The 14,374-nt window shown below is 35.3% G+C and overlaps 1 protein-coding gene across 1 annotated transcript in view; it reads right to left on the reverse strand.

Annotated features, from left to right (window-relative positions):
• POF1B (POF1B actin binding protein) overlaps window positions 1–14,374 on the reverse strand; it is a 97,508-nt gene that overhangs the window by 44,818 nt on the left and 38,316 nt on the right. Inside the window, exon 6 of the mRNA XM_017640166.3 lies at window positions 11,498–11,680. Coding sequence (XP_017495655.1) covers window positions 11,498–11,680 — 183 coding nt within the window. The remainder of the gene's footprint in view (window positions 1–11,497; window positions 11,681–14,374) is intronic.

Consider the following 14,374-nt stretch of genomic DNA (forward strand, 5'->3'; position numbering starts at 1 on the left):
TACTGGCACAAGAACAGAGGCACAGACCAGTGGAACAGATTAGAGACTCCAGACATGAACCCAAATATATATGGTCAATTAACATTTGATAAAGGAACCATGGACATACAATGGGGAAATGACAGTCTATTCAACAGATGGTGCTGGCAATACTGGATAGCTACATGTAACAGAATGAAACTGGACCACTGTCTAACCCCATACACAAAAGTAAATTCGAAATGGATCAAAGACCTGAATGTAAGTCATGAAACCATAACACTCTTAGTAAAACACATATGCAAAAATCTCTTAAACATAAACATGAGTGATCTCTTCTTGAACATATCTCCCCGGGCAAGGAAAACAAAAGCAAAAATGAACAAGTGGGACTATATTAAGCTGAAAAGCTTCTGTACAGCAAAAGACACCATCAATAGAACAAAAAGGTACCCTACAGTATGGGAGAATATATTTGTACATGACAGATCTGATAAAAGCTGGACATCCAAAATATATAAAGAGCTCACACACCTCAACAAACAAAAAACAAATAATCCAATTAAAAAATGGGCAGAGGAACTGAGCAGACAGTTCTCCAAAGAAGAAATTCAGATGGCCAACAGACACATGAGAAGATGCTCCACATCTCTAATTATCAGAGAAATGCAAATTAAAACCTCAATGTGATATCACCTCTCACCAGTAAGGATGGCTGCCATCCAAAAGACAAACAACAACAAATGTTGGTGAGGTTGTGGAGGAAGGGGAACCCTCCTACACTGCTGGTGGGAATGTAAATTAGTTCAACCATTATGGAAAGCAGTGTGGAGGTTCCTCAAAATGCTCAAAATAGACTTACCATTTGACCCAGGAATTCCACCTCTAGGAATTTTTACCCTAAGAATGCAGCAGTCCAGTTTGAAAAAGACAGATGCACCCCTGTGTTTATTGCAGCACTATTTACAATAGCCACGAGTTGGAAGCAACCTAAGTGTCCATCAGTAGATGAATGGATAAAGAAGATGTGGTACATATACACAATGGAACATTATTCAGCCATAAGAAAAAAACAAATCCTACCATTTGCAACATGGATGGAGCTAGAGCGTATTATGCTCAGTGAAATAAGACAAGCAGAGAAAGAGAAATACCAAATAATTTCACTCATCTGTGGAGTATAAGAACAAAGGAAAAACTGAAGGAACAAAACAGCAGCAGAATCACAGAACCTAGGAATGGACTAACAGATACCAAAGGGAAATGGATTGGGAAGGATGGGTGGCTAGGGAGGGATAAGGGGGAGGAAGAAGAAAGGGGGTATTATGATTAGCATGCATAATGTGGGGGGTGGGAGAAAGGGGAGGGCTGTGCAACACAGAGAAGACAAGTAGTAATTCTACAACATTTTGCTATGCTGATGGACAGTGACTGTAATGGGGTTTGTGGGGAGGACTTGGTATAGGGGAGAGCCTAGTAAACATAATATTCTTCATGTAATTGTAGATTAATGATAACAAAAAAAAGAGAAAGAAAAGGGGGATTATTCCCTGATAGGATAAAACTAACTGCAAATCAATGATAAATGCATGCTTTACATATCCTTAATTTTGATGTTTCAAAGGGTGTCAGATGATCGGTTATGGAGGTACACTTTTCTGATAATATTCCTTTCTCTTAAAAAAAAAAAGCAGCAGTTCCTGTGTGGTGACCTCCACTGAGTTCTACACAATGGTATAAAGGGCATATCAAAGTGTGGGCAAAGGGTCTGTTTGTGTTTATACAGAGGATCAAAGCCTAATTTGGCTACCCAGAAAATGAACTAAGATATGATATGAAGAAGAACTTCCAACAACAGCACTCTCTGGAAGAGTCATACCAGAAGATGATCATCAAAAAACCTCAACAAAGATCCAGGCGATGCTGCAGTTGTAGCTGCAGTCACCCCACCAGTTCCTGGACTTGCCACTGGAATGAAGAAGGAGATATCTAAGCTGGCATGTACATACTGTAAAACAACAAATTTGACTGGATCTCTACTGTCAGAACTCAACTAAGAATTAGGAGAAGTGCAAGTTGCAGTGCTCCAAAATCGTGCAACGATGGACTATCTGCTGTTAAAAGAGCACATGGGATATGAACAGTTCCCAGGAATGTGTTGTTTTAATTTATCTGATTTTTATCAAACTATTCAAATTCAGTTAGACAATATCCATCATATCATTGATAAGTTTTCCCAAATGCCTAAGGTACCTAACTGGTTTTCTTGGTTTCACTAGATATGGCTGGTAATTGTAGGTCTGCTTTTATTATGAAGCTTTATTCCTATTATGTTAACTTATGTGCGCAATTTACTTAGTAGTTTAAAACGTATACATGCTTATGTTACTCTACAAGAAGATATGTCAAAGAAATAATCATTCTTCCCATGTTTTCTTCCATCTGCTACTTCTATAGCTTTTCTTCTTCCTTCCTAATTACAACCCTTTAGTAGAATTAGTGCCTCATATCGAAAATTACTGAGTATCATAATTCTTCCAATTGGTAAAGATACCTCAAGACAAATGCTGGGTATAGAAGCCACAGAGCATAAATCTTCAAAGAAGTAAAAAGCTAACCTTTTCAAAGAATATTGCTTCTCCTCACTTACCAACTTTACATTTCCCTGTATGGCCCCGGAAGATGACTGGTTAGCCAGAGATGGGTAAGATTCCTCAAGGGAGGAACAACCTATGACAGGCACAGTTGCAGGGGGGGCATTAGGAGAGAAATTGGGGACCAACAGAGGGGATGCTTAGAACCTCACCCCTGCTGTTTTGAGAAAAATCTTCTGCATCTGTGGATGTTTTGTTGCCCTTGTCTAGCTTGGATTAATACTTAGTCTATAGGCACAGACCTGATCATCTACATTTGCCCTCTTACAGCACTAAATTATATTTTCTACCTTTATCTTGCATCTACCTACCACTTCAGCATTTTCTTTAAAAAAAAATAATAATAAGGGAGAAATGTGGGATTCACGTGTAAATCAAGTATAAAAATCAAATGAATAATCATATCTGACTTGATTGCTTATTGTTCATGATGCGTGATCAAAACCAAAAGTTTCTGTGATACGACTGCCTTTGCACTGTTCACCATGTAAGAACTTATTCACTATGTAAGACCTTGTTCACCATGTAAGAACTTGTTTGTTATTCTTCAGAAGATTGGAGACTGTTGAGAATTAGGCTTGGGGTTGATTAATGACTGTGCATTGAGTCCCCTATACAGAATTTTATTGTTCTTAACAACCATTTGATCAAGAAATATGAGAAATGCCCTCTCAAAAACAAAAAAAAAAAGAAAATTGTAGAATAATATCCCTGATGAACAAAAATGCAAAATCCTCAACAAAATATTAGCAAACCAAATTCAAAAAGATATCGAAAGGATCATCCATCACGACCAAGTGGGATTTATTCCAGGGATGCAACGATTGTATAATATTTGTCAATCAATCAATACTATACACCACATTAACAAAAAGAAGGGTAAAAACACCGTGATCATCTCAATAGATGCTGAAAAAGCATTTGACAAAATTCACCATTCATTCATGATAAAAGCTTTCAACAAAATGAGTATGGGGGTAGGTACCTCCACATAATAAAGGCAATATACAACAAATGCACTGCCAACATCATACTTAATAACGGAAAGTTGAAAGCTTTTCCTCTAAGATCAAGAATAAGACAAGGATATCTATTCTCACCACTCTTGTTCAACATAGTGCTGGAGGTTCTAGTCATGGCAATCAGACAAGACAAACAGATAAAAGGCATCCAAATTAGTAAGAAAGAAGTTAAGCTGTCACTATATGCAGATGACATATTATACATAGAAAACCCTAAAGACTCCATCAAAAAACTATTAGATTTAATAACTGGATTCAGCAAAGTTGCAGGATACAAAATTAATGCGAAGAAATGTGTTCCTATATACTGACAACAAACAAGTGGACAGAGAAATCAGAAAAACAATTCCATTTACAATGGCATCAAAAAGAATTAAAAAATACATGGGAATAAATCTAACTAAGGAGGTGAAAGATCTGTACTCTGAAAACTATGAGACACTCATGAGAGGAATTAAAGAAGGCACAAATAAATGGAAATCTATCCTGTGCTCATGGACAGGAAGAATCAATATTGTCATAATGGCCATCCTGCCCAAAGCTATTTAGAGATTCAATACAACCTCTATCAAAATACCAACTGCATTTTTCAATGAACTAGAACAAATAGTCCTAAACTTCATATGGAACCACAAAAGACCCTAAAATAGCTAAAGCAATCCTGAGAAAGAAGAACAAAGCTGGGGGTATTATGTACCCTGACTTGAAGCTATATGTAAAGCTGTATGGAGGTTCCTTAAAAAACTAAAAGCAGAAATACCATTTGACCCAGCAATTCCACTTGTAGGAAACAATATCCCTGATTCAAAAAGACATATGCACCTGTATGTTTATCACAGCACTATTTATAATAGCCAAGATATGGGAACAACCTACGTGTCTATCAATAGACAAATGGATAAAGAAGATGTGGACATATACACAGTGGAATACTATTCAACCATAAAAACAAAATCCTGCCATTTGCAACAACATAGATGGATCTAAATGATATTATGCTCAGTGAAATATGCAAGGTGGAGAAAGAGAAGTGCCATGTGATTTCACTTATTTGTGGAATATAAAGACAAAGTTAAACAGAATGAATAAAACAGCAGTAGACTTATAGACACTGAGAAATGACTGGTGGTTACTATTGGGGAGAGGTATGGGTCAGGGTGGGAGGGTGGGGAGGACAAGGGGGATAAAGGGACACAAAGTTCTGTCATTATCAGTTGTTCACAGGGACAGTAGTACAGTAGGGAGAATATAATCAATGATTCTGTAACATCTTTTTATGTTATCAGATAGTAACCACACTAGAGGGGTAGAGGATTTAATAATATGGGTAATTGTTGAACCACTCTGTTGTATATTTTAAACCAATACAAGATTGTATATCAATGATACTTCAACAAAAAATTTTTTTAAATTTTAACAATAGAACTACAATATGATCCAGCAAAAAAACAAAAAGAAAATGATAGACTAGAGCTGAGGAGGAGAATTTAGGAACTTGGCTGTGTAAAGGAGATTGCAAAAATGTGTCCATGTAAAGTTCACAGAGGTTAAGATTTTATATATAGTCAAGGGAGAGAGGAAAGAGAAAGAAGAAAGCCAAGGAAGGGTCCTCGGGGAAGATCTGATAAAAGAACGAAGAGGAGACTGAGAAAAAGACTTAGAAGCAGCAGTAAAATGGAGAGAAAAAATTCCAAGAATAGAATGGATCAACAGTGTCACATGCTATAGAACTGAAGTAAGATAAGAACAAAGAAAAGGAAATAGAATTTACAACTTGGAGATCAGGAGCATTCTGAAACTAGAATATGGATTTCAAAGTGTTAAGGAGTGTGTGAGTAGTGAGGAAAGGGCAGTAGTAAACAAACATGCCCTCCTCCTTCAGGAATTTTGCAGGTGAAGGGAATGAAAAAAAGGAAGTCATAAATCAATAAAATGTTAGGGATGCTAAGGGAATCACCTTGACGAAACTGTTAGATTCTTAATTCTTGAAGATCAAAAGAATCAGAAGTTTGCTGCAAGCATAGAGAAATTTTTCAGTGAAGTGGGGCATTGAAGGAGTTCACATAGAGCAGAGTGAATTCAAATTGTGCTCTTTGGACCAGTAGCCTGGGATAACGGAACTTGGAAATGCAAATTATCAGGTCTTGGCGATCTCTATTTAAACAAACCTTCCAACTGATTCTAGTGCACAGTAAAATTTTAGTCCCACTGCCCATTCTCAGTAGAAGGCAAGGCTACCTGCAGAGAAGGAGAGAACAGTAGTGGAATCTAAAGTAAGAGGAGGGTGGGCAAGATAAGGATTAGATATTGAAGACTATGGTAGCAAGTCAAACAGAATTTATTAAAAGGACTGTCTAGCAAAGAGTAGTCCAGCAAGATACAGACAATCTTTACTGGAGTAAATTGGCCTAGTTTGTGGACTTTCTCTAGCACACAATAAAGTCAAAATCTAAGGATAGAGAAAGTGGATGATAATCTATCCAAACTAAGGGATCAGCAAAATGAAGACAGTATTCAGATAAAGCAACAAAAAGTTCAAAAGCTTCTAGCAAAATCATTGTTGAATTGGCTGACAATGCAAGCCAACCTGGCTTGGAGCTGAGGGGTAGAGAGCCTGATGAAGGTAAGGTTGAGTAGGAATGAGGGAGTAGGATATTAAATTAAAACGTTATAGTAAGAGAAAAATACATTCAGAATTCCAGATTAAATAATTTCAAATGATGACGGGATTCAAGGAGTGCCCAAAGTCTATGAGGGCTGAAGATATAGTAGAAATGAAGAAACTGAGGGTGATGAAGAGCGACGAGAAGAGAGTGTGGGAAGGATCACTGATATGAGTGGTGAAGTTCTTATAGATGTTTCCAGGGCAGGGATCAGTCGCAAGTGGAGAGAAGATTGTAGACCTGCCAATGAAACTGCTGAAGGGTAAGGAGAATATCTAGAAGGTCAGTAGTAGAGAGTAGTAATATGAGCCAAGAAGAGTGATACATACAGATTGCAGGGTTTTAAAGTGAGAAGAATGTTGATCAACAAAACCCAGAATACCTGATTGCCTAGTATTGTATTGAGAACAGAATTTAGTAATATATAAGAGAGAGCAATAGATACACAGAGAATAAAACAAATGAAAAAGAAAACGTCAGAATTCTCAACACCAGCAAAAAATAGTTGTACTAAAACAGAAGCAAAATAGTACAAAAATTGTCTCAGCAGTAAATAATATTTCATAGCAATAATAATATAAACACTTAATACTGATTTAGCCAAAATATGGGATTTAACTACAGTGAGATGATGGAAGATATGAAAGGAGGCGGATGGGAGATTAATGGAAGTAAAATCTTATGTACCAGCATTAACAACAGATAATATGCAACACTGATAAAATAAGAAGTTAACAGCATAACTATATGCAAGCTTTTAACTATTTGGAGGTAAATCCTAGAGGAAAAAGAAGAGTTGAAATGGTTGCCTTTGGGGATCAAGAGGGTGTGACAAGGGTTGGGACAGAGAATTTGTTATGTGCCTTTTAGTACTATCTGACCTTTTAAGCTATATACATGCATTTCTTTGATTTAAAAAAGTAAAATCTATTTTAAAAGAACAAATAATTAACAATTATTGTTTTCCACAAGAGTTCAAAATGGCACCATAGCAGGAGGTAGCAGGAGACAGATAAGGGTGGTACTGAGAAATGATGGACCCAAAACAGATATAAACTATGTTTTTGGAAGAGATAAGCAGGGGATAGAAGTTTGCACAAAAGACACTCATTTTCAATAATGGAGATGAGAAGACAGTAAATATGGAGAGGGACTTGAGCCACATTTTAATGAGAGGAAACAGGCAGAACTGCTGAGTTTATAGAGGTAACCCAGAGATTCCATCATTAGTGAATGACTTACATTAAATAAACATTGTAGTAAGTTTCCTGGATACATGTCAGAAAATGCATCTGACACTAAGATTTGTGCTGTCTTAATGTTGACAAAAATTGAATTTTCAAACGACAGGAAGAAAGACATCAAAAGTTGGAGAATTTTTCATTGGCAATAGTACTATCCAAGTGAGCGGGGCTGTTCCCCTTACATCCTCCAATGACTCCAAAAGGTTTCCTGGAAGCCTCAAGCCAAGTAGAAAAGAGTTGAGCATATAATATACAAAATTACTTGAGTATTTCTTATAAACCACCTCTATGACAACTTGTAAAATGAGTTCAGCTCAGTTTTTCCCTGTCACTAACATATGTGAATTTATCCGTTCCTTGCTAATGACAGAGAAATGATCACAGCACATTATTGTTAATGTCCCCAGGGAAGGAAATGTAATTGGTGATGTTTTGAATTTGAAACCAAAATGATGATGTTTCCAGGGAGGCCCATGTAAAACATACATAAATTATTTTGATAAAAAAGTATTTTGAAGACAGGTTTTTGGACAGCTCACTTTCAAAAATATTTTAATGCTTTGTAGAAGACACTTTAAAGGTGATTTAGTTTATTGTAAAAATATTACAATGGGAACCAGTTTCTTATATTAATGCTTTGAAACACATGGGGCCTGAGGTTGGGGGAGGAAGAAGGTGCAGAATCAAACCTTCATTTAAGCATCTATTGTGAGTTGGCACTAAGCTAGGTACTTTACATATTTTATCTCATTTAATCCTATTGTAGGATACACTGCACACTAAGTCTGATTCTCTCTTTTATAGATGGGGAAACTGAGGTTCAGTTCAGTTAAGTCAATTACCTAAGATCATGCAGCTCAGCAGAATCAGGTTTTATAAACCCAAATAATGGAATTGAAAATCTATGTTCTTTCCTCCTTATTAAGCTACCTCTGAATTACAATTTAAAACACAAGCTACGAATGGGTCAACCTTTAGTTTTAAAAAAGCCTAACTTAGATTTGCTCTATTACTCTTTAAATAGACTCCTCCACCGATATGAAAGAGACATGTTAAACACCAAGGAGCCTAGGTGAGAAAACTCATTCTCTGCTCTCCGTCCATGGTATCTACACAACCAGGTTACCCTGTCCTTACTCTGATCAGGAAATGATCCAATGCTATGTAATCCATACAAGTGGAATTACTATCTTTAAGCTTTCTCTCAACAGCACTTCAAATTCAACCTCATAAAATACTTAAAAAAACAGAAAAATTTTATCTATACAAAAAGCCTTCAGCCTTTAACAAAACTGAATTGGAATCTCAAACTGGAGAGTGAGTAATGAAGTAGAAATAATGTTACCTAATTCTGCCCATTTTCTAAATAGACAATATCTAATCTGGTTAAATATGTTATAAACTGTACTAACCTAGGGAAGGATACCACATTACCAGTGCCATTGGACAGGACTCTTAATCCTGTGATATTGTTGCTGTCTCTGATAATTGTCCCTCACTCCATTCCTAGTGTCACGATTCTAGCTTAAGTTTTACACTTAAGACTAACTGAAATAGCTTCAAATATCTTCTCTCTGAAAATCCTTTTCTGCGGCATTTTTTTAAGTTGTTGACTTCATAGTTTATTAAGCAATTTTGACATATATTTTCATTTAGTCTTTACATCGATCTGTGAGGTAGGCATTACTACCTAAATTTTATGGATGAGAATGGTTCTAAGAGATTTAATACATATTAAGAACACAAAGCTTGAAAGTCACAGAGCTGGGACAGGAACCCAAGTCTTCCTTTCATGACACTAGTCTACTTTCTGTTATGTCACCAACACCTCTCCACGGGCAGTCTCTTAATGGAGTGCTTTATTAATGTTTACATTATTGATAAAAGACTCTCCATACAACTAACTCAACTTCAAGAGAGAACTTTCAATAAGCTATGGCATCAGGTATCTGGCTCCACCACATGCTAGTTGTCCAAGCCTTTTGCCCTTCCAAATAACTTAACCTCTCTGAACCTGTTTCCTTATCTGAGCAATAAGGGCAACAATAACACCTTCCTCATCTGATCATTCGTGAGAAGAAACTCAATATGCCAATCTTGTACAAAGCTTCTAGGATTAACCTCCTAAAGCATACCTATTTTCCTACTCAACACCCTTCATTCATGCTTCATTCCCTACCAAATACAGTTCAAGATTTTAAAGTTAACATTTAAGGGCCTCATGATCTGTTTTAATGTATCATTTTAACCCTGCATTCTGGTACTTCTCAGGAATGTCTTCCTTGCCGGACAAACCAAACCACTAACTCTCTGTGAAACCCAAATGTACTTTCCCAAATACATGACCTTTTTCATGTGATTCTCTCTTCTTAGATTGTCATCTCCATGCCACAACACAATACCACATATGGAAATTCTGCCCACTTTTCAAAGCCCAGGGCAATTGCCACCTCCTCAACAAAGCTTTCCTTGATCTCCCTGCTGAAATTAATTTCTTCTCTCTTCTATTCCCATCGAACATTCTTGTTCTTCTTTTATGACAGATAACACTTTGCTTTGCACTCTGTTGTGTTTGCCACTTTCCCCTATTGGTAAGCACCTATAAGAAGTGTGACAACAGCTTACCCAGTTTTGTATTTCTCATAGTACTTGGCATGAAGATTTAATGTTTATGAATAATAATTACTACTAACAATTAATAATTACCTTTTGTTAAGCACTTCATCAGCATTCAACTATGTTAGGTGCTTAACATACAAGAATTAATTCTTACAATAACCCTGTAAGAAATGAATGATGAACCACTATTTTAGAGTGAGAAAACTGAGGCAAAGGTCAGTATTAGATTGAACTGTATGAAATTTTTGCTATTTGACTGACTTTGGCCTATAAAAATCACAATTTCAAATGATTTAACCTCATAAAATGGCTTTTTAATGGTTATTGCTAATCTATGTAACCTAAGAAGTTCAACACCATCTGGATCATGTTTCAGAATAATCCTAGAGGCCAATTATTTCCATACATTATATTCAAAGAAAAGATCATTTTAAGCTTCTTTAGATTGGAAAAACATGGATTTAAAATCTGTGGTTCTTTTTCAGCAATATGGCCAAAGGCAAATTTCAAAGTTTCAGTCTTTAGAAATAATCTAATGTAGAATAATCAAATTCTTATGTAGGCAGACTCCTTTATTTTTTCTTATTCTTTTCCTTTTTCTTTTACTAATTGTTGCCTATGGGAGAGGTCCATTTGAGCAAGTTATTCCTCATTAGAAAAAAGATTTTAAAAAATACAAATGATGGCTGATGCCCCATTGTACCAGTTATTGTTAGTTTTACCAAGATATAAGAAAATATTTTTCCTTCAACAATTGTATAACAGATGTTCTCCAGATTCCAAAGTCTCCAGAACATAAATTAGTCACTGACAATTGTATCCCAAGAGATTTCTTCTTTGCAATTAAGTTTTAGTTTCTATTTTGTTGATATAATATGCAATAAAATGCACATATAGTCTGAATTGTTAATATACTGTATTTTTCAAAGAACACAGGAAGTAATTACCAGTTGTGAAATGTGACCATTACAATCATTATTGATATCACTTCCAATTCATTGTTCATTTAAATACTGTACGTCATGGAAATATTTAATGTTGCACAATCAACAGACACATTTTAGAACTGAGGATCAGCTGGAAATGAGGTATTCATTATTCACTTCATAATTTCCCTCACAGATTTAATGCATTAATAGACCTGAATTATTGTCTTCTGACAAGAAATGGAAAATTTTGTCTTAAAAATGCCACAACAAAGTGGTATAACTCCTCAATACTTGGATGAAAATTTAATGTGGGTACCCATACACTGGTGTGAAAAGGGTTTAAGAGTGTAATTTCAGTTTTATGAGGTATCAGCTGATTGGTCTTACCTGATCATGTATATGGCTTGATCCACCATGGCACAGTTCATTTCCAGTATTTATAGAAAGTGAATCACATCCTGTGATGGTTTGCATTTGCTGGCTAGAATGGCATTGTTGACAGTGTGGAGAATGGATGATCTGGGGCTGTTGGACAATGTGACGATGACACTGAACTTGAGGATAGTATTCCTAAAATACATACACATGCCAAAAAGAGCTGCTGAATATAGAAATTACTAATCAAGAAAAATCTAACTGAATCCATTATTTAAATATAATGTGTTCTTTCACAAAATAATTCAAGTCCTAGAATTTGTAGTTTTATTAAGTGATATATTATTTTTTCAAATTGTTCTACTGAGGGAAATTCCATTGAATACTATTTTTATTTGATCAGGTGGCTGTGACCATCCAAATACTTACCTAAATTGGCCAGGGAATTGCATGTTCTGATTAAATTAATATTCCAGCTACACTTAACACTAAAACTCTAATGAATATTAATATTAATTAATCTTTCTTTGATAATTCAACAGGCACTTCAGGATCTAATTACATAATAATACTATAATACTGAAGATGTAGATGGTGTAAAGTTAGAAAATAATGTAATGTAGTGATTTTCAATGTCAGGAAGCATATTAGAATCATAGTGGGGGCAGCGAAGTTCTTATGCTTATGAAAATTGAGCATGAATTAAGAAAAAAGACTGGAAAGCAGTGACTAAAGCTTCAGATCCAGAAACGTGGATTCTAACTCGGATTCTATCACTTACTTTGTGATCTTAGTAAACCATACATGCAACATTTATGGGCCTCAGATTCCCCATTTGTAAAAGTGATGATAATACGTTCCTCATTGGGTTGCTGTGAGGAGTAAATGAGCTGTTATAAAGTGCCTAGTACAAAGTAGGTGGGTAATAATATTTATTATTATTCTGACATCATTTAGTCATTTATCATCATCATCATCAACTTAATCATCACCCCCATCACTAATTTTACAGGTGGTAAAAAGAAAACCCTGAGATCCAGAGAAGTACGATGATTTATGTATAATGACAGAACTAATGAATGGCGAAATTGGGACTGAAACTCATGATTTCTAGCTCAGAGTTCTTTCAGAACATTAGGCTGAATTTATACTGTCCTCAAATATTCTGCAACTTGTTTTTAAACTAAATCTTTGCTATCTGTTTGTTTATTTGTCAGAGCTTTTTCTGACTAAGTATAGAGTACAGAATAAGAAAAGATATCTAGTTATTTCAGTTTGGGGCATTTCAGGTATATTTGAATTTCCCATATTATTTTATTTTTCTACTTTGATAACAAGCATGTGAAAACCAGTTTGCAAAGAAAAAAATACTCTACTTTGATTGTAATGGTACATTCATGCACATGCAATTAACTTTGAAAGTGTAAATTCAATGCTCTATTTCCTTTGAACTGTGGAAAACTGACCTATAGTAATAAAGTAAAGCATTTCAAATTAAATTTTTTATATGGAACAATTTTCAAATTATATGAAATGAAAAAAGATACATAAGAATGAATATAGTATGTTCTCTTTTGTGTAACATTTGAAAACATATACATGTATATTTACAAATATACACAGTACTCTTTTAAATACTGGTTTTAAATGCATAGAGCAAATAACTTTTATGAGTATCTCTGGAAAGAGGAACTGAGGGATGAGAGGGTCAGAATAGAGAGGTTTTTTTTCACTATATACATTTTTATTCTCTTTTTATGTTCTTTATGCCTTTTATACTTTTAATGCTTTGAAAATTTATTGCCATGTATACAAATTACCTTCTCATGTATACAATAACATTTTGAAAGAAAGAAAAATTACATACAGAAACACATTTTACAAATAGATACTGCCTTGGTAGGCATATAGATAATAAAGGTCACAGATCAGGTCATAAAATCATTTGCTCTAGGCTCTGATCAAATATGACTCACTTTACAAATATGCTAGTAAAAAGATCTCTACAGTTTAGAGGTCTGTGTACTTTTGTACAGATTTTGTGGGGGGTGGTGAATGTATTATCTGTTCTTTTATGTTACAAAAATCCTTCATATAGTGGATTAGAATAACGTCAGAGTGACAGTCTGAGAAAACCTTCATCCAGTGGGGATCTTGTACACTACTGAAATAGAATTCCTCTGAAAAAAAAATAATGTGTTCCTTACAAAGCAAGTTAGGAAACACTTTAAAGGACACATCAACATAGGACAATAGAGAAAACAAAACTCCTTTGTCAGTCATCTTCCTTTATTACTGTATCAGTTCATGCTTGAGTGGAATGGTGGCAGTCTTTCCATCTGAGGTGTCGTGGTTTCCCAAGCCTATTTGGCCTTGGAACCACTCATTGGTAGCACTGAAGTCCTAGCAGTTTTCCAGTTTTCAGTTCTTACACCTGACTACTTAAATTGTTGTTCCAAAGCAAGATATTCATATGTTATTCATACTTTTGAAACATGCCGCAAGTTGAATTTTTAATGTAGAAAAGATCAAACACTTCTGATTTATCATATATTTTGTCTTCTTTGATAGAGAAAAAAATACACTGGTATAAATTGGCTAATTATCTTGTAACAGGCACCTTTACCACACTTTCACTACAAAGACCACTTTTTTGAACAGTTCCCATCTCCTAAGAGCTATTTCTACTTGTCTCATGTGACATTAAACAGGTTCATCCAGATCCTGGCTTTATCCCGCTAGTCCTACTGCATGTCTGTCACTAAATAACTCCATTAGGTCAAAGCAGTTGTAGTTTGTTCCATATGCATAGCTCTTTTTACCTTGGGCAGTCTCCCATGGCAGTCTCCAAACTCCCAAATCATTTAAATCATTAACAAGAAAAGTGGC

This window comes from Manis javanica, chromosome X, assembly GCF_040802235.1.
Source record: "Manis javanica isolate MJ-LG chromosome X, MJ_LKY, whole genome shotgun sequence".
Taxonomy (NCBI): domain Eukaryota; kingdom Metazoa; phylum Chordata; class Mammalia; order Pholidota; family Manidae; genus Manis; species Manis javanica.